This window comes from Athene noctua, chromosome 7, assembly GCF_965140245.1.
Source record: "Athene noctua chromosome 7, bAthNoc1.hap1.1, whole genome shotgun sequence".
In the NCBI taxonomy this organism is placed as follows: domain Eukaryota; kingdom Metazoa; phylum Chordata; class Aves; order Strigiformes; family Strigidae; genus Athene; species Athene noctua.
The window spans coordinates 16,683,851-16,705,890 of NC_134043.1; the positions used below are offsets into that span (position 1 = coordinate 16,683,851).

The 22,040-nt window shown below is 38.5% G+C and overlaps 1 protein-coding gene across 1 annotated transcript; it reads right to left on the reverse strand.

Moving 5' to 3' along the window:
• Window positions 1-1,540: 1,540 nt before the first annotated feature.
• On the reverse strand, window positions 1,541-21,982 carry PECR (peroxisomal trans-2-enoyl-CoA reductase). The gene is made up of 8 exons (XM_074910933.1): window positions 21,856-21,982; window positions 18,751-18,884; window positions 9,645-9,810; window positions 8,898-8,979; window positions 6,600-6,696; window positions 4,302-4,412; window positions 3,600-3,711; window positions 1,541-3,483 (listed from the first exon to the last, which is right to left on the reverse strand). The coding sequence occupies exons 1-8, from the start codon at window positions 21,968-21,970 to the stop codon at window positions 3,395-3,397; spliced, it is 906 nt and encodes a 301-aa protein (XP_074767034.1). The 5' UTR covers window positions 21,971-21,982; the 3' UTR covers window positions 1,541-3,394.
• Window positions 21,983-22,040: the final 58 nt, after the last annotated feature.

Consider the following 22,040-nt stretch of genomic DNA (forward strand, 5'->3'; position numbering starts at 1 on the left):
TCAGAAGACTAAACATAGCCATAAAAGCTTCTATTAAGCAACTGTTGCCTCATATTTTTCATTTACATCTTAAGACAGACAATGGACTTTCCTGCAGAGTGACACTGCACAGACTACATTCCTTTCAGCAAACATGATGACGGTTAATCTTTAAAGAATGAAGATTTTTACAACACAGACTTCATTTTACACTAAGCAAAACCCCTGAATAATCAAACTTAATTTTACACTAAATAAATACCCTGAATAATCAATATTCTGCTTAACACAGAGTATCTGTAAAACACAGGCAAGTACTGTTGATTCCCTTTCATGGAACTGCATTGGTTTCATAAAAGTAAAGTTCTATTACACATATTCAGATATAACAACAGACAGTGGAGCAAAGGAGGAGATGATAAGCACCTATTTATCAGTCACATGAATATCTGATAAGGGGTAAACAGAATTGATACAGGTTTAGCCAGAGGCAAATATTAAAGCATTGAAAAGAGATTTCTAACAGAATGGTAAATGTAACTGTCATTCTGACATTCTTCTCTGCTTATTACAACTGTACAGTGCAGCAAACACTTAAGTTACAGTGTTTGGTCAATAAATCTCCTTGATTCTTCCTAAGGAGTAATTCTTAGCCCTTCCTTAGCCCTTTTCACACAGTCACATTCATCTCTCTTGTAAAATAATAAAATAAAAGAAAATTGAGCCCTGCTCTCTGAACTTCAGATACCTAAATCTTATACAGGTCAAGGATGTTTTTGTTACCACACCCATTTTTTTTTTTAACCTCTCAATGCCCTTTGATCAAGTGCTGTTATTACAACTGTGTAGGAAGAGCTTTGCTACAGCTGATATTATCTGCAGCACTAACAGCAGAAACCTGAAACATTCATGCTGCCAGCTGACACAACACTGGGTTTCTGCAAAACTTTTTAAATAATTTTAATCTGCATAAAAATAGACTGAAGAGGCAATGACCAAAATAAAAGCTCTGTTCTGAGAACTAAACATTTCATGCTCTCCCTTGTGCAAGAAGAAAAAAGTGCAAGACGAAAAAAAAAAAGAAAAAAAAAAGGCTCTGATCATTGCAAAACCATTACAGCAAAGGAGTTACTATGCTAATATCCAGTATAATATGATAAGAATTTTAATAGTGTGCACAGTAAGCCTCAACACAGGGGGGACATTAGTATTATTACTGAAAAAAAAAAAAGCAGAAAAAGCAAAGAACACTAATGTTTCCCCTTCTCTTTTGAAGGATGTATTTTGTATATTCTTACACCATACTTACCCTTAGAATATTTTGAGTATATTCTCCTGTTGCACTAAGGTGCAGCACATTACAGCTCTACGATGCTGGCTGTTCCAACTCCTTACCAGGGAAAAAAGCACACAACAGGAACAAACCTCTTCCACAGAACTAGCTTAGATCTTCTTAATACATCCATTGCTTTGCTGGAAGTTGAAGACAAGCAAGGTCAAGTAAAAGTTTCTTGTATTTAGTGCAAGCAGAAAGGTTTATTACAGTTCTTACTTGTGAAGGAGTATATTAACTGCAGACGGCACGTGTCTTCCACACAGGAGAATGCTCACCTTTCTGATGTTCCATTTCACTATCATTCTGTATAAACTTCCCCTCCTTATGAACATTCAGACTCCAGCAAAGTTACAGAGGAAATTTGCTACAGTATAAAATAATTACTTCCAAGTTTATGCTCAAATCCTGTAGAGAACAGTTCTGGGATATAATAGTTTGGTTTTATCAAATTACTTCCATTTCACATCAAATCTACAGTCTACACACACCATAGAAGCTCACAGTCAAACATGAAGAGAAAGCAAATTCCACAAGTCTCAAGCCTGTTCATGTTTAACCTTCTTTTACAGAAAAATGTTAAGAATGTAGCAATAATCTCTTAACAAACCAAATAATTTCACTTAAATGTAATGGGCCAGGCTTCTAGAGCTAGTTATCTAACAGGTGCATTTTCTTCCAGGAATTCTCTTGTTGTGTACCCTGAACTAATATTTGCAATGATCAGAATATACCTTGCACAAGAGGTTTGAAAAAATCTGATTTTATCTCTGTATGAGTTTCTCACAACCACATAAATGACCACCCAGTTACTAAGGAAAGAGGATATATCAGAAGGAGAAAGCATTCTGGCTCATAGCCCTCCTCCCCCAGAAAACTGGCATTCAGATTTTCATGAAAAAGCAATCTACACGTACCTATGTAAGTTCCCATATTTTAATGAAAGACACAGCATTCAAACACCTTGCAGAGAACATACAACTGGCAGATACTCTTACATTCAATCCAAAACAAGTATTAAAGAGGTCATTTCTATACCAGCAACTTGATTCCACTTTCACTTTTTACAACAACCACAGTAACTTATTTTCTGTATTTTGATAAAAGTTATGAGACATGGGAACAGTTGCCTTAAAGTGAATTTTAAAGTGAATTTTAAAAGTAATGACAAATATAGCCTCTTCAAGTGACAAATCACAAGATTTCTGTTTTTTAAATGGAATCTCTGCATTGATCACAAAAATCACACCTATTTTAGAGACACTGATGAACAAAATTATGCTAAAATTGAAGACAACACAGTATAGATAGAAAGCATTTTAACTGGTAAATGAAGGATTCAGAGTTTCTCCTTCAACAGTGTAGCATACTGCAGAAAGCACTGCATGATACAGCTTTTGCTTTGAGATTTTGCATGTTAAATTGTTGAATCTATACTGTGTTCCATCACTGTATGTAAAAGCTTATTATCTGATGATTCTATTATCAAATTTAAGTTGCAGACAGCTCAACTCCATTATGTCATTATATCTGCAAACAATTCAAAACATTCCCAATATGATATGCTACATTAGTATGAAACATTAATAACAGTATTCTGCCTTATTTTAAATTCTTTTCAGAGAAATACCTACAAAGTCTTTACAAACATCACTGAACACCTGGTGTGTGGCTGAACAGAAATAGTGTAGGGCTAACAGCTACCTCAAGGGTTACTGATGCAATAACATTCATCCAGAATAGAAGGATTCCAAAACATTCCCTCTCTGCCCACTTCGTGTCAAAATAAGTAATTTTTTTATACGCTTCTGACTGAGATTCATCATTACTAAATGCCTGTGCAAATGGAGAATTTATATTTTATACCTTCCCTTCCCAAAAGACTAAATGTTTTCAGGGCAGTGAGTGTTTTCAAAGAAATTCCTATGTACAGCCTTTCAAGTTTTAAATATAAACCAGTGAAAATCAAGGCACTCAGTGTAGTTGTGTATGAGCAAAAAAAATTACATTACTGAAATTAATAAGCCCAATCACAAAGAAAGATTATCAGCAAGTGTGCAACTGAGAATAAGGTGAAATCTTCTACAGCTTTGGCTTGAACTTGCCAGAAAGCAGCTTTTTAAGCATTTCAGAATTTTTTCCTTCTGGTGGTGAGGGCCATCTGTCATGATCTGAGGAAAATAAATAAAACAACATATTTAGTTGATTGATAAACTAGAGATTTTACTTTTGTGTCCCCCCCAACTTCAATCACTTGAAGGGCATTATTTTGTAGTCCATTTCTTACCGGGTATTTCTAAGATGGGGCTATATAAACTCTGGCCACCATCCACAACCATGGTTATCCCAGTTATGTAAGAAGCAGCTGGAGACAGTAGGAAACACACTGCAGGCGAGATCTAATAAAAGAATGACAATTTTAATCTCTCTCAAACTGCTGGGAATTGTTCATGTCAAAGACGCTTGTAAAAATTTTTATAGGGCAAGACATCACAACATTTCCTACTCAGTAATGAAAACCGTAACAGTCTTAAAGCCATCTTCCCAGCCACAGACTTCAAGTACAAAACAGATGAAAACCACTAAGCTCTCAAAGATCAGCATCAGATGCTAAAAATCAAACAAAAAAGTTGACCAGTTTATCAAAGATGGACATTCTTAGTGGAAGAGAGCTGAGTACTTTTAAGATACTCTTATTTCACATTAATACGCATTTTGACTCCCTGTTGGAAGTCAGCCTTTTTAGAAGCTAATGTCTCTACTATGCAACACTTCAGCTATAAGAGGCATCTAAATTAAAGTTTCAGCTTAACAGTGACTACTGGTTAAGTCTCCCACTTGGCACTACTACACATTACTAAAAGCTTTTTTCTTTTATAATATTCCAACCTAGTGCAAAATTAAGCCTTTGTTGATGTTCATATAATAAAGTGGCTTCAAAATAGAAACACAGAAGTAGAAATATCACAAATGTTCTGAAATACACTACCTCCTCAGGAACAGCTGACCTCTTGGCAGGAACCTTTGGTATGCTCTTTAACCACATCATTGCACCTTGTTCTCCATAGTTTGCAACAGCAGTTTCTGAAAATACTAATCCCTATTTTAAAACAGAATAGTGAAAATTAAGTCCTCTTGCATATGCTTAAACTGTGATTATTGTAAAATTGTGAAGCTGTCATTACTAGGATTTTCTGTGGGATTAAACAATCTAAATAACACTTGAACTCAAGTTTTTAAATTTAATAGAGTAGTATAATTTATACAAGCAGGTAATTTGGCCGCAAGCCACATCTCTATTCAAGCACAATAACTCAGATTATTCCAATTCTCCCCTGTCACTTCAATAAAGTGGAGAGTATAAAGAAGATACTCAAAGACTGTTCTGAAATTACAAGCATTTCATATTAGTTTACAGCAGAAAACTACAAAGCCCCAATAACAAGCTCTCAGCAGTTTCTTGCTATCTGCAAGAACACTAGATTGAATTCCGATTGTGAAATCTGTCTGCTTCCATAATTCACAGTAAAATCAGACTCTACTTAGCTGCTATAGAAACAGAAAGAGGTAACTGTCTTTGCTCTGATGATTACACAGTCCAATTTAGACTTGAGAGAGTATGAAGGATACAGCAGTGGGAACACAGGGTTACATAGATGAGTTATGGCAGAAACTTTGAGACTCAGGTTTAAAATAATAAAACCTGAATACATCCATGGAGTACAGGCTAAGATTTCTCTTCTAAGATGTCTGTGAAATGTGAATGATTATATTCTGGGAGCTAAGGAAGTAACTCACATGTGAAACTATTTTTTTTAGAACACAAGTTCCCTCTCTATGTACCCATTCCCTACATGTTACTCTGCTCTTGTAAGGCAGTACCAGTTCTGTATGGTTACCACAGAGCTCATGTGTCCATGAAGGTGACGGAAGGATATAAAGTATTACTGTAACTACAACATGGATTTTTGTTACCAGCATAATAACAAAACTGGCAAATACTTCCAAAAAACCCAAATCACTGAAGCATGTGCTTGTCAAAAATTCTTTTTGATATGTGCTATAAAGTATAATTAGTATGATTCATTAGGTAATTAGCATGCCTGAAAAATATATTCACATAATAATGCTGTCTTAATTACTTACTTCCTCAAGACTTGATAAATCAGAAAAAGGAAACAAACAGGAAAAACAAGCCAGTAGATCTTAATATTTAACAAGTCTCCAGATGAGTTAGGCCTCACAGAGGCTATGTAAGAGCCACTACCTGAATGATCATCACATGTTTGCCATCCAGCATTCTGTGCTACACCAAAGAAAGCAAACCAGATGTTTTAAGACAAGAGGCACAACAGGATATATACTCATCCTACAAAGATAGTAGAAAGATCCTAGGGAGCAGTTAAACAAATCTGACACTTAACTATACTGTGAGATAAGGTAAATTCTGACTATAGAAATAGCTGGACAATGTTTACCTTTCCTCTTTTGTTTTTGAGGGAGTAAATGTGCAAATAAATTGCAGTTAAGAGTGAAGATTACACAAATCACAACAGAAGACATAATCTGTGGCAGCATGCACTAGAAAATATTTCTGTTCTTTCCATACAGTTATTTGAAACAACTGCTACACGCTACCTACTTCCTCAGAAATGCATCAGGCATATTTTAGCTGACCTGTATAGTGGTTTCCTGTCTGCATATATTTGATAAGAAAAAAATCAGAACACACATTTTTACATACAATTTATGTGAGAGAAGGTCCACTCCAAATACAGTCTTTCTGTGCCTACAACTAATCTAATTTAACATGTAGAAGACAAAGTAAAATACATTATGTGAAACATTCAGAGATTTTCAAAATAACTTTGTAAACACAGGTGGAAACCATCAGCATACCCGAACCTCAAATAGAGAAAGTTTTCTGAACTCAGAAATAATGTAACCATTACTGAAATAACAAAGCATTTGGTAATTTTGAGTTTATAAGACAGGTCAACTCCTCCCAGGTATCATTTCATTAAGCTAGAAAAAGTCCAAACAAGAGTGCCAAGTCAACACAGAAAGCAAAAGGAATTTCATCCCACGTCCCTGGCTTGTCCTCCAAACAGTAAAAAACACTCAAATGACCTGAGGAACATAGATGAGGGAATTACAAATAAATAAATACATAAATAATCCACAAACAGTTACAGGCAATAGATTCGAAAATCCCTTTTGGTCTGAAAGTTTTAACCATGCACATGTATGATGACCAAGTTTAATCAGATCGTTTGCCAATACTTACAGGAGCAACACTGTTGATTCTTACTCCACTGTGGGCCCATTCTAAAGCTAAAGTCTTGGTCAGGTTACTGACTGCAGCTCTTGCAGCTCCTGTATGCCTATTGAGAAAAGAAAGCAAAAGAAGCATCTGTTCTCTCACCTAACAGTGCCCAAAGTTAATTCTACTGCAGCCTCACTAGGGCAGTCATCGAGTAGCTTTCTATAGCTTCCTCTCTTTCTCTCTCTCTGAGAGATATTTTCCAGTTTGTAAGTTTGACCACAGCTTCACACTTTAAACAAGCTATGCTATGATCTTCTGTCATTTCTGGAAATACTTATCTCTTTCCCCAGCATGACGTGATGTCAGCTACATTCTACTGCTGAAGCAGGCTTATAAAATGAACAACAATTGGAGACAAAGTTCAAACTGTGTAAAACTATGAAAGGTAGGCTGCACAGGTACAGCAACACTTGGAAGGACAGTGGTCTGAAAAATAGTTTAGATCTTCTGACAAACATGATTAAAATAAGCCATTATTCAAAAATTACTGTAGGTGGATGGAGATGGAGACAACCATAGGCAGAGTGATCTCATATACCTTGCTCCTATAGGAAACTAATCTGGAATTATTCTAAACTCGAAGAAATGCAGACAAAATTACTGGCAGTGATGAACAGCAGACAGTGGGATTCAGATGAAAATAACAGAGTTTAGTTCTTTTAGCCTAGCAAAACAGACCTAGAGGAGATGATACAGTACCTTCTCAAATACCAGGAAAGGAATAAGAAAAACTTTAAAAACCCCAAGTTATCCATATGTTTACACCTGAAATAAATACCCTCCAGGCACACTATGAGCAAATAAACTTGACTGGTTTTATATTCAAAATTAATACTGATGAAAAACTGTATCAGATAATTTTTGGCATCAGTGGTGGCTGGACTTGTAAACTCAAGTCTTTTTCAATAGTACATTTCTAAACCAAGTATCAATTCAACGGGATTTTAATTTGAAAGTAGCTTTGTCCATCTGTCTACATTCACACACAATGGGAAACTTTTTTCCACAGTTATTCAGAATTGGGTTTTTTTATCTCTTGGTTCAACTCTCAACTATTGCTTCAGACTCTCTGCCGTTGACATTTCAACCAGAAAACCAGGGTGAAGAAATGCAAGTAACTGTAGCTTCAGCACCACCCTGTGGATCTCTAAATTTATTTTGCCAAGAACAAGCTAGCAAGAAAATATTCTGCTGTTCCTTAAAAATTTTAACTTTTGAGATTTTCAATCCTGAATCAGGACAAAGAGAGGTAATGTAACATTTCTCAAATTACATTTTGATATTTTCTTCACTAGAAATTTAGTTTTAAAATTTTTAAAAAAGGTAGCTTCAAAGAAGAAATTCAGATTTTTTTTCATTTAAGAAACTGTCAAAATACAGCATTTTGACGACTTCAAAATTTCCTTTGAAAAGAAAATAACTGAAACAATTTTCTTCTGAACATTGTATCTCTTTCAACAAATTTGAACTTTTTTTGAGGAAAAGTTGCAAATCGGAAGACTCCTGCTCACCTCCATTTTGAGCATAAAGAAATCTGAACAAATATAATACACATATGGGTATGGAGAGGATGCTGCATGTTCATGCAGACATCTGTGATCACTTGTGTCAGTATAAAAGAACTAGAAACACGGTAATATGTTTGTACTCAAGGGCCTTCTCCCAGTCAAGAAAAGAGCAAATAGAACCAATTCTCTGCATCAGAGATCTTCTCCAAGAAAGACAGTTACAAAGTGAGAGTAAAAAGGAAAATGGAAAAGGCAGACATCACCTGACCAGAAGGACAAAGCCAAAATCTGGTAACATACTAGAAATTTTCTTCCTACTCCCCTACTCCCAGTCCAACTCCCATAACTCATTACACCATCAAGACCTGTAAACTGACATTAGAGGAGGAAAACAGGTGCCGAGTTCTTGCAAACCGTCCAGAAATTTGGAGAGAGAACAAGTAAAAGTTACATTTCAGTGCAACTAGTCCCACTAGCACACCGTTTTCAGCAAAAGCTTCACTGGCAAGTCTTGCTTCATAGTGTCTTACAAACAAGTTGACAGAGACCAGAGAGATGCCATTTGTTCTGAATTAATAAGAGATCCCCACACATACAGCCAAGTGATACTATTGCTCTCTCTTGACATAACCACTGGATTTCTATACTCCGCTGCTGCCCAGTGCACACCTTTCTAAAATGAAGTATTTAGGAGCAATTAGTACTTCTAGGGGAAAACCACAGGAAAATGTAAAAATAAAATATATATTACGACATTCCTGGAAACCCATTTCTCACGGCAGCAGTAATGTTGACAATGACTCCTCCATGTTCCTGCATCCAGGCATTGTACACTGTATGAAGGAGGAAGATAGTCTATAAATATCAGAAGAAATGCATACAAATGCACTTGCCAACAGGACCAAATTTGGAGTCTTAACTCCAATTATACTATGCTTTTCCTGTGCAGATTCAAATAAACAATCTGCTCTTTGTACCATAGGCTCACTACTGGATTGGTGAGATAACAGGCGTGGTCCAGGTAAGGCTCAATGTTTGTCAAGCCACCTTTTGGTGGAAATCAAGATTTCATGCTTCCATGTAAATTACTTCCATTTCCACATTCCCAATGTTATCTGAGAATCATGTTATCATACTTAATCTTAAATTTACATCCCTGATGGGAAAGAAATATTTTCCTGTGTTACACACAGTGAATACAGGCCAAAGAAGCTAAGTGGTTTTCCTATGGTCGTTTAAGTGAGTATCCAAGCCAACTGACTCCCCAAGCCTGGCCTTAACCAGAAGATCATAGTTGCCTAAATGTATGTTTGTATATATGAACAAATGCAATGTACGGTTTAATGTAACGCTTTGGATGAGATTCATGAAAACAAATATCCACTATCAGATAAGTGTGTGAAAAAAGAAGGTAGGGAATCTTTACATTTCTTGTCTTCTGGCACTGCTGTAAAAAACAAAACAAATAATGGAAAAACACTTAATGTTCAGTCCTTACCTGATTTGCAGCAGTAGAAGGTCCCTGTCAGATTTGTGTCGATCACAGCATTCCAGCCTTTAGCACTGATGGCTTCAGAAGGACTTGGGAATTGGCCCCCTCCGTTATTCACCAGGAAGTCAATCTTCCCATGTAGACTCAGTGTAGACTTCACCAAAGCTTCTACCTGAAACAGTATGTGTTAGTGCGGTATACTGATTAAGCATATCTAAATTTCATTCTCAGACAGTATTTTATCTCCCATATCCTTCTCACACATAAAGAGGAGGTACCAGCCTTCAGAAAGGCTGGAAGATTGGTATGACAGGTTTAGTCAGCCAAAGACTGAGCTGAGTCCATGTTTACTTAGGAAATCTTCCTGGCATAATGCAGATGCTACCTAAAATATCAGCACTGAAAGAAGAAGGGGGTTTGTAAAAATAAACACATACAAAAGCCTGCTACTTAAGACCTACTGAGCATCTCCTGACATTTTTCACAAGGGCAGGGGTGTTCACATCAGATGCTGAAAGAGTTCCATATAATGTAGCTACTGTTTTTTTCATCTGACCCATATACCTGAGCATTTTAAATAGAAATATGTCATCCTGTGAAGTTTCAACTTTCCTATCTACAAGTTTTGTAGATTCACTAAAGCTTTCACATATAATCTGGCAACAGCCAATCTTCTTATGCAGACCAAGAAAGTTAGTTTGTTACCCTACAAAACATAAACTCTATAAAGTTCTGGAAATACTGCAAGTTGTCTTATTTAGCAAAAGAAAGGTGAATATTTGACTAAGCAGATACCTTCTGTCTATAAGCAGGATGAGTACTTATGATTAAAAGCACTGTCTGGCACTACTTATCTTTGGGTACTCTGAGAAGGTATTAACAGCAAATAACAATAGATGTTTTACTCAGAGAGTTGTCAGTGCAGAGAAGGAGTGGCTTAAATTCATATGGAAGGAAAGAGATTCTGAGAATCTAAACCTAGCTCTAACACTGACCTAATCTGAGCTACAGGCTGTAAACTAAGTCTTTTGCATTTTCTTCTGTTTTGGAAGTACAGCAGGTTTGCCACACACTCACACTAAACACAAGAGAATTTCTGGAGGGGAATGTATTTCAAAGCATTCGAAGATTTTACAGGTACCAGAGCTGATGTATATTGTTCCCTATTACAAAACAGTAATAACACCTCTATAGCAACTGCTTAATAATCTAACCTTCATCTCAAGAAACAGGGGAAATGGGACAACATGCCTGCTTCCTGCTTACATTACCTATCATAACTAGATAGCACACATCAGTTATTCCTACTCAAGCATATATAAAAAGTTAATCTACCATCTGTGGTCAAAGAAAACACGAACCAAAAAAACCCCAAAAAAACAAACAGCAGGAGCAATGCTGCTGCTGAAACAGATTTGACAAGGGGAAGGATATTAATCAGCCTTCCTCTGTATTGAGTTAGCAGTAGGAAACATCAGAAGTAGAAGAAAAAGCAATGCAAGATTTGTTGTTGATCCCCCTCCCTGGCAGTGTTCAAGGCCAGGTTGGACGGGGCTTTGAGCAGCCTGGTCTAGTGGAAGGTGTCCCTGCCCATGGCAGGGGGGTTGGGACTAGATGATCTTTAAGGTCCCTTCCAACCCAAACCATTCTGTGATTCTATGATTTGTATCTCACCAAGTGTCTCCATCTCAGTCTCATAAATATAGGCTGTTCGGAAACTAATTTCTGTTTTGTAATGTGATTTTCATTGTATATGTTTCAGGAATAGTACCTTCTCGACTGGCGTACTGTTATATATTTTTGAAAAGCTCATGTTATGAACTTTCACGCTGTATAATTAAATTATAATATAAACTGCATTTTTGACAAATTTTGGAGGTATGAAGTTCAGATGTCAAAACAGCAATTTCGACAGATCTACTTCTACGAGTTCAAACTTGGACGTAATGCAGCGCAAGCTGCTCGAAACATCAATGAGGTATATGGCCAGGGAAGTGTTAACAAACAGACAGTGCGACTTCGGTTCCAAAAATTTCGACGTGGCAATTTCGACCTTGAAGATCAAGAAGGTCGCGGACGTCCTTCTGCTATTGACAACGATGAATTGAAGACTGGTGGAAGCAGATACAAGCACAACTGTTCGAGAACTTGCAAAAGAACTCGGGGTAAGCATATCAACTGTTTCTGAGCATCTGAAGAAGATTGGAAAGTCAAAGAAGCTTGACAAATGAGTGCCACACAAACTGAATGAGAATCACAGAAAACGCTGTTTTGAAGTGTCGTCGGCGCTTCTTTTTTGCAACCAGAACGACCCGTTTCTCGATCGTATTGTGATGTGTGATGAGAAATGGATGCTCTACGATAATTGGCGACGATCAGCTCAGGGGTTGAACTGCGATGAAGCTCCGCAGCACTTCCCAAAGCCGAATCTGCACCAAAAGAAGGTCATGCTGACTGTCTGGTGGTCTGCTGCTGGTTTAATCCATCACAGTTTCCTGAATCCAGGTGAAACGATCATGGTGGAGAAGTACGTCCAGCAAATCAATGAAATACAACAGAAACTTCAACAGCTGCGCCTAGCACTGGTGAACAGAAAGGGTCCAATCCTTCTCCATGATAATGTGCAGCCACACGTTGCACTTTCAACGCTGCAATGGTTGAACAAGCTGGGCTACAAAACTCTGCCTCATCCACCATACTCGCCAGACCTCTCACCCACTGACTATCACTTCTTCAAGCATCTCAACAGCTTCCTGTGCAGGAGACGCTTCAGAAACCAAGGGAAGGCCAAAACTGCCTTCAATGACTTCATCGCCTCCAGAAGTCCAGAATTTTATGCAACCGGAATAAAGATGCTTGTTTCTCGTTGGCAAAAATGTGTGGATTATAACGGTTCTTATTTTGATTAATAAATTTTATTCTGAGATATGCCCCTTCGAACATACAGGTTGAAATCAGCAATTAATTTCCGAACAGCCCAATAGCTGCCTTACAGCTTTTGCCATTAACAGTTCAGGATGGTTTAACAGGATAGTATGGACCCCGTAAGGATGCACCTCTCTGAAGAAGAAAACCCAAACAAACATATAGTGACTGAAGCCTGATTGAAAAACAGATGCCTGCTGAGAAAAAAGAAAATAATTTTAAGAAAATAAATCACTATCTTCAAGTTCTGAATGTCATCTTGTTCCTCATATCAGTTACTGAAGCTTTTGGGATCTGAGAAAAAAAAACACCAGAAAAACAAAACACCTGCGACAGCAGTCCCAAACCTATGACTTGTGAGAACCACCATGCCAGAAAGACTCTCAGGTTTGCTCACAACCAGAGAAAAGTAAGTTATGTCTCGCTAGGCAGCAAAACTTATGCTTTTCTCAGCAATATAAAACTCTTCTCCTTGTCAGCTTGAGAATCTTGCTTTGAATATTGTTCTCCATAAGTCACTCAAGTATGGGCTCATTTATGAAAGAGAAATGGTTTCAGTACAAGGAATGCTTGAACAGACTAAGGCTATTCAGGCTGGGGGGGGGGGGGGGGGGGGAAGAGAGAGAGAGAAAGGGAAAAAGCGAAGAATTGTAAAAAAAACCAACAAAAGACAAATTAACAGAAGAAAAATCCACTGAGAAGAGACATTGGAAGTTTTCAATAGGTGGACAAAACCTGTTATGACATATCGATTAAAAACGATTCATATGTTATATCTTAAGAATCTCGGCTGTTGTTCCTACTTGTTGCACCATATTCTCAGGGCAATAAAAAACCAAACCAAATGCATATCAGTTCTGCTTTCTGAAAGCCAGCAAAGGCTAGCAGGCTCTCCAGTGACAGCTCAGATGGCTCCAACCATCGCAATCTTCACAGTGTCTTCTGTGTTGTAGAGAAAGCATCACTGCAGTGCTTCTCCCAATTATAGTAAACGTAGTGACAGCAGCTACCAGCACACTGAGAAGAGGCTCTGGTAAAACACATTTAAATCACAGTGAGAACTAAAGAAGATTCCTTTCTATTCCTAAGTATTAAAAATCCACATGCAAAGAACTTAATGAAAAAAGCTAATAAAGGCTCTTTCTGGAAGCAAAGCAAAACTGCACAAGGTAGAGATAATAGTTTGTCGTTTTGAAAAAGACCAAAAAGAACAAAATCAGGCACTTCAGACATAATGAGAAGACTGGAGCTCTTCAATAAGGACCTTTTTTGTGTGACTGCAACTCAAAAATATTATGCAGTAGCAAACTTTCACAGATAACTGAGATTATAGTACTCATTGACACAGAGAAAGGGGACCAATGTGCCCATGTATTCACAAGTCACCTTGAATTTGAATAAAACTCAACAGGCAAACTACCCACTACAGAGTGTTAGAGATTTGCTATTTGGGGACCAGAACTACTAGACGTTCTTGCACAATGATAACAGGTATTTTTACTTTGTGTTCTTGCTATGCTATTTTAAAGTACGACAACAGGAATCTCTTATTCACAGCTCCCCACCAAGCCACGGTCTTCCACTACAGGCATCACAGAGACAGGCATTATGTATTTATAAACCAAATGAGACTCTGCTAAGCTATAAAGTTTGTTGGAAAAGAAAAGTTACTTGTGAACTCAGACACAATGTAAGTGCTAAATAGTACTGTACTGAGTCCATTTCAAGGAGTCTTGTTTGTCAGATGTTCAAGTGATAGGTTTTACCCTTAGGGTCTGCTCCAGCAGCGGTCTTGCTGCTGAACCTCAAGTATGGAAAGAGAACACTGTGCACAGAATTACAAATTACTGATTTCAGGAAGAGCAGTGGCCTGCTAGAATTACAAGGTTTTATCTTCCTCTTACCTAGATATATCTTCTCCTTATCTAGATGCCAGTTAAAGAATTGTTCATCCAGAGCATATAGCACAAAGGCTTTCTAATGGTAACAAGTTCCTCACATCTTTCTTTCCCCTGTCAATAGATTTGCTGTAGCTCAACATTTAAGACACAAACACATGCTTTCCATTCAGAACACCTACAAAGATAAATAGAAAGCTCTTTTCATATAGAAAAAGGGTGGGGTCTCTCTTCTCCATTCTGGCCACCATCACATTGAGGCACTGGAATTCATTAATTAGATCCTTGGATTTTGGAAAAAGTTTGCTTTGAAAGAGACACACACACACATACAGTGTGTTTGAGTCGGGCCTGCATCTCAGCAAGAGCAAACTGACCCGCTGTTGTTATATTCAACACATCATGTGGGCATCCTAGAAAATACTCAAATCATTGGAATCACTTCAGCTACATAATTACTAAGAAGCAATACTGATCACTACATACACTCCAGACGACAGGATAAGGGACAAGTGCACGACCACTGCTTCAGAATAAAGCTTCATGAAGACAGAACATAGAAACCTCAGGTGCTCTTACTGGCATCCCAGAACCTCTACTCTTCCACCTTTAAAAACAAACCAGGTTTGTTATCCTTTACAAAACACTCAATGGAAAACTAGCCAAAAGCAGCAGCAGTAAACTCATGACAGAAATAAACTTGACAGGTTATGCAGTGGTTGAAAATCCTCCATCAAGCAAGATTATTTCTTGCATGTTAAACGAAAAGTAAGCTTTGCTAGAAAGCAAGAGGGCCTCTGAGAATTAAGATTAAGAGACTTAAAAATGTGAATTCATTAAGATATTCCCGTGATATCTGCCATCAAGCTTCTGCAGCAATTAATTTGCTGCAGCTTTTTTGACTCTTCCTAGGCCAAAAAGAGCTCTAACAGACATAATGTACTATACAATGAGAGATGAATCTTCTAATGCTTGAATTTTACAAATGCAAACTAGAGCATGCAAGAGGAATAAGCTGTGACGTCTTCAAAGAAGTTCAGTTACTTTAAGACTTGCAGTAGGAGGAAAAAAAAAATAATCTGGCAATTCTGAAAGCACTTTTATCTTTCTTAGATCTCCTCTACTCAAAGTCCCTCCCTCCAGTTTGGCTGATTATAAAATTAAACCAGGACAAAATTCACTGGGGCCTTTAGAGAAATGCAGAACAATTGATGGAGATGAAGGGATGAAATAAAAAAATAAAAGGCATGGCACAGTAAGAACAGGTGATCACAGTGGCTTCCTTTAAGGAGAAATATTTACTCTTAGAAAGGTCTTAGTAAGATGTCAAAGCAAAGGATACACTAAATGAATTATGTAGTTCAGGAAGCTTCCTGGGCTTTGTAGCTTGTGATGGATCAGTTCTGACATCTGTGGAGGCTTGCACTCCTAAATTTTTCTGCCTTGTTGAAAAGAGCTGAGAAAGATGATATACCAAGTCACAGGGAATACTCACAGGGGCTGTCCTCTCTACCTAACAATGTGCTATGATGAGTTTCTGAGATAAATACTCTTTACTCATACAAAGATGAAAGCAGACAGTGAGTTGTAAATCTATTAATGAATACCATTCAGAGCCAACACAGTTGTACAAGTCTTGTTTCTTTTGGGAGAGAAGCCAAAAGTTTAAATGCACTTTCACCCCATCTTCCACTGTAGACAGGAAGCTACTCCTATATTTGTGAAAATGCTGAAGTGAATTATATTGCTGTGGTGCTTCTACTCAAGATTTATCTTAGTCTAGAAAAATCCTTCACTACATCTTTTATTAATCACTGTTCATCAGACTCCAAGTTCCAGACACTAAATTTTAGATTAAGAATGGAATAGGTTTTGAAAGTGGATGTACAACATTCTTTGAATATCGTAGAAGTAAAAGCCCAAAGGTACTTTTCCTGTAGTCTCCACAAGGTAATCAAGTGCAAATTAGGAAGAAAGTATTCACCATTGCTGCTCTTAGCAAATATAATAAATAAACAATAGTGAGCAGTGGGCTGTGGAAAATCTGCCACATCCCTGAGTTCTAAGCTCTCACAGGTTTTAACAGCATAAGTTACCAACTGTTAATTTATCTAGCTTGAACTCACAAACACGAAGCACCTAAGGAAGTACTATCCTCACTACAAATTTAAAAACTGAAAACGTGATCCGCACATTTCTGGTCCAATACTAATTTTAGAAATTAAGTAACAAGTGGCCAGGATTTAGCAATATTTGAGAATCTCAGCATTAAAGAGCTAACAGAGAAGGATAGAGCCAGAAAACGAGAATTAAAGAACAAAAATCACAGGATCTCTCCAACCTGTAACAATATCTGGTCTTGGAGATAGGCATCTGAAATGGATAAATATTTGTTTAGTGGGTACACTGAAGTTCTTATGTTAACATGTAACAGAAATCACATTCCTTGTTTAAAACTTCCACAAAGTTTTGTAGTGATTTTTTTTCTAAATAGGACTTTCACAGAAAGAAGAGCGAACAACTGGAGAACTGATGTGAGTGAAACTGTAAGACTGAGTCAATGACTGAAAAATTCAAGACTGAAGTTTAATCTACCTTATTCCTCTGAACCCTCTCTTCAATAGATATGGATCTGAAATGACAATGGTTTATGAGAACTTCCACTGGCAGGAGACACCTGATAGAGGCTTCTCCAGTATCATATGAAAAGTTAGAACGTTCCGGTGTGTCTGTAAATGACTATTGCTTAAAACTAAACTGGAAACAAGACAATTCTAAGATGAAACTGCAGGCTAATACCAAAGACAGAAGTTTCTCCACATACCCACGTGGCTACCAGTAACATAGAATAATGCCCAAACACTTTACACAGCACTATAAAAAAGGCTTTAAAAGAACCTTCCAAAAAGTTTCCAAAGGCACCTAAGACTGTTTCCTTAGATATATATTTAGCCACACATAATAACCAGGAAACAAAGAAGGAATGGTACTTTGTTTAGTAGAGATTACCTCATTTCTCCATACAATCCCTCTACCATCCCAGAACACTGTAGCTCCCATTAAATCATTTTTAAACTGATGCAGAAATAAGATTCACCTGCAGATGGTTATTAAGCATCCCAGAGCACTTTCTGCAAGAACAGTGATGTGAAAGAAGGCTTAAGCATTTTATCTCTCTTTAAGTCTTTTCTTTCCTGTAGCTTTAATCATGTAAGTTGCCCTCTGACATCTGTCATAACCTATTACATCGCACTGCTGATGCTAGTAAATACAAACCTAAAATTCGCTGGTAGGTGAAGTGACATACTGCATAGCCCTGGGATTCGTCTTCTTCAGAAAAGAAAGTCTATCACTATAAATATTTTATGGCACGAGCTGTTGCATGAGGGAATAATTTTATTTTTTTATTTGTCTGATGATTGTATATTAGGCTGTTTCCAGAATCTACACAGCTATTGAAAGCCATTAATATTTCTTTAAGTTATGCTAGAATTTAACAGAGACTTCGAAAGGTTAAGAAAAATGTAGCAATCACTGGTTATTGGAATATTTTCTAGCTGTCTTCAGTGAGTTAAAAGTCTAACCTCATGCTGGAGTTTTAAATGTTTAATTACCCAGATTAAAAAATTAGGAGGTGAATGCAGACTTCTGAAAAACCTGGATTAAATACTTTTGTTCTTTATCTTCCATTTTTTGTAATACGAAGAAAAAAGAAAAACTCAACTGGGATAGTAATAATTTGTAATGAGGCACACCTCTAACTGTAACCAAAATTTTAAACATGGCTAAAAATAATAGTATCTGTGGGGTTTTCTTCCCTTAATACAAGCAAAACTGACAATGCAGGGCACTTCTGTCAAGTCACAAGCGTTGAGATTCCATGCTATGACTTCCTGTTTGAAGGAATTATTCTAAGGTCTCCATCCTCACAAGTTAACGCCCCCTCACTGCTGTCACAGAAATGTGACACAGAACCACAGTAAGTGGGCTCCAGCTTGGCTGCAGAACATGCCAGTTCCAAGGCCTGCTTCTCCCAGAAATATCTGAAATACCTATGCATTGTGAGAAAAATATTGTGCTATTACAAATGCTTTCTTGCTTAGGTGGCTAACAAATGGTCTTCCCTTGGAAACACAACTTTATATCAATTTAACAGTGCTTTACTGCACCTTTTCCCTGATCTAAGCCACTTTTGAGAGAGCCGGAGGAGACCTTTGGAGATCTGAAAATTTATATACACAATATGCTTTTGACATGTTAAGCCCTAGAATAAGTTCACTAGTCTTTACCTCATTTTCTTTGCGGATATTGCACTGTATGGGAGTCACTTCAGCAGGACTCATGGAAGAAAATGTTTTATTCAGTTCTTCTGCAGCAGCTTTTAATCGGTCAAATTTACGAGAGGCAATAACAACACTGCAACCTGTAGAGACAAAATGAAACATCCTTTAGCTAACATAGTTAAAATTACACTTATGCTAGGTTTTTAATAACATCATGAAGATATCTTGTAGGACGTGCATTTATTAGTCACTGACTAGAAGACAGTGTTGGAAGTTTTGCAAGACAGAGAAATGACTGATGTTGGTGCTTCTTAGCAACAAGATCCCACTGTGCCAGGAAAAGAGCAATCAAGAAAACGTCCACAAGGTTCCCTCTCCTTCCTGCAGAAGGGAAGATAGCCTGTGAGTTGCAGAGTCAGCAAAGTAGCCGTCAGACATCATTTCTGCTGCCTCTGCTCACATATCAATTATGCGATTCAAAGATGTTTCACCAGGTCTTGATTACAAAAAAAATGCTTGCTCTTAAACCCACAGAAATAATCTTACTGTGTGTCTGGCTGTAATTTTGATGAGCAGTGATCTTTTTAACCCTACATAGTCTGAAGGAAAGGATGATAGCCTCATGAGATTAATTCCTATCAGAGACTACAGATGGCAGGAACAGAGGCTTCCCCAAGACACTGCCACATGCTGCAGAATCCTAGCTCAGAAAGGAGAGGGAAAAAAATAGTCAAGAGCTCAAGCCTTCTGTTTTTTTCAGCATCTGGAGGCAGAAGGACTCCTTCTACAGAGAAAAACAATGCAGGTGCCAAACGGCAAGCACTCACACTATAACCAGCCTAGTTTCTTCTGTCACACCAGTGAACTCAGAACAGCTTTAAGGCTTCAGCAATTGCTACACAGACTAGAACAGACCACACCAAATTAATCCCTAGTGCAAATCCAGTAGGCATGCAATTTCATATTATGGATAAGTAAATTACTAGCTTCCATTGCCAAGCAAGCAAGGTCTTGCTCCCAGTTCCCTCCTTCCATAATCTCAGCACCCCAGCAGAAGCCATCCCTTCCTTATACCAGCTCTGCTGCTCATCTGCTTTAACATAAACCAATTCAACACCCTCAACCAGCCAAAAAAAAATGTTAACATCTTGCCAGGTGTTTTTTTCTTTGTTGCTATTTTACTGAGCTGAATTTGGCCTCTCGTGATTAAACAAACACCAGAATCAACTCAAAATAACTAGTGGGAGTAAAGAGCAGCAAGCTGTTCTTTTGGCTCAGGCTGTCTTGTGAAACTATACATAGAACTAAAAAAAAAAATAAAAAAAAATAGCAGAGTTGAATTCTTCCAGAAGGAAGTGCTGCAACTACATAGCCCTAGGAATAGGAGCTTCACCTACAATCAGTGGCCATCTTAAAAAAACACATGTAAAGATATTAGTCTCTGACTTCTGATTTTTTAAAGTAAGAACTCCTATCACTTGCACACCCACCTGATTAACACAGAGTTCATAAAAAGGCACACACAATTACCAATTAACACAAAATACTAAATCACAAAAGCACAGGTATATTTATCAACTTATGTGCTTATTAATATACACACTGATAGAGAATAAGGTCCAGTAGAAGGCTGTATTTTTGCTAAATATGCTAATTCGGGGAGGGAGAGACTAACTCACTGAGGAACGCTTGGTACCTACTGTACAAGCTGACACCACTTATTTTTCTTTACAAATGACCAAATAATTTCCTGATAGGGTCGGGGGGAAAGGGCACAAATTAACAGATGAAAGGTTTAAATCTGTCCAGAAAGCTTCAAAGGAGACTGGTTATAAACACAATGTACATCATGACTGGCATTCTCTGTCCAGCCAGCCCCCTCCAAAAAAAATACAGCCTAAAGTGCAAGGTATACATGGCAATAGTTCCCCGTCATCTTGTCAGGAGTAGCCATAAAGTCTGCAGGTAAGGAAGGTTACTCAGACAGACTTAAGCCATAGCTCTTTCTTCATTTTCTCATGCATGCTCTGTAGAGGTTTGCAGACTTGTTTTCTATTTAGGATGTTACGGACACACACTTTTGTTTTTTGTAGTCGGCTTGAGAAAAATAATGCAGATCAAATTAAGTACAGTTTTGAGGTAATTGGGTAATATCATCAACAGTGTGGTGATGCTTAAAAAGCATCTCTTTAAGGCAATATGTAAGGACACCTTAAAAAAAGGTTAAGTTTCCCCCTAATACAAATGTAGCAGCACTAGTCCTCACTTTGGCCCCACAGAGCAAGTGGAAAGCTGGGGCGACAAAGGCCAGGGGAGGCAGAGATGTCTCCCACCACACAGTCTTAACAAAGAAAGCTCTTTACTGCGCAGTGAAATGGCACGGTGCACATTTCAACAGCCCAGACCCTGGGGTGTGTTGCACCATGGCACAATGCTAGTGCTGGTATTTTGAATACAGTGAATCCAATAATGATAATAAACATTATCCAGAACCAGTCTGATGCTGATGAAACCTAGCACTTGACACCTGCAGAAAAGGTATTGCAAGGTGGATGACTCTGAAGACCGCCTTCTGCTCCAGATTTTACCCCTTCTCTGTAATCAGCACTGAAAGAATACCCACAAAGCACAGACTGAAGATATATTTTAACTTAAGGACATTTATCTCACAGGCCCTGAGAGAGAAGCACCATTTCTCTGAGTTTACTGTGCAGACAACAGTTCAAAACCATACTACTCCGTAAGACTGTGTTCAACAACGAGCTAAATCCTCCAGTTACACAAGAAGAAAACTCACTTAAGAGGGAATACGAGAGAAAAGGTCCGGGTTTAACATAACCTCCCTTCGACCGCCGTATTTAAGATAGGTCATCTTTTAATTGTCAGCGGGTCAAAAGACATAGCCCCACCTCGCTCTCCCCGCTATTCACCGACCCCTGTCACGACGTCCCGCTCATAAGCTCCCCACACACCCACCCCCCGACCAGTCCCTGACCTGCCCCCTCAAGCTCCATCCCCCCCTCCACCTCACGCCTGGCCCAGCTCCCCCAACACCCGCCTCGCCCCGCTGCCCCCCCGGAGCTCCGCGGCGCCCTCCTCCCCCGCGCCCACCTAGCGCCAGCAAGTCGGCGGCGATGGCCTTGCCGATGCCGGTGCCGCCGCCGGTGACGATGGCCACCCGCCCGCGGAACAGCCCCTCGGCCAGCAGCCCCCGCCTCGCCGCCATCTTCCCCCTCACCCCGCGGCGCGCACAGCGGCCGCCACCGCCCCCGCCACGTGACGCGCGGCCCCGCCCG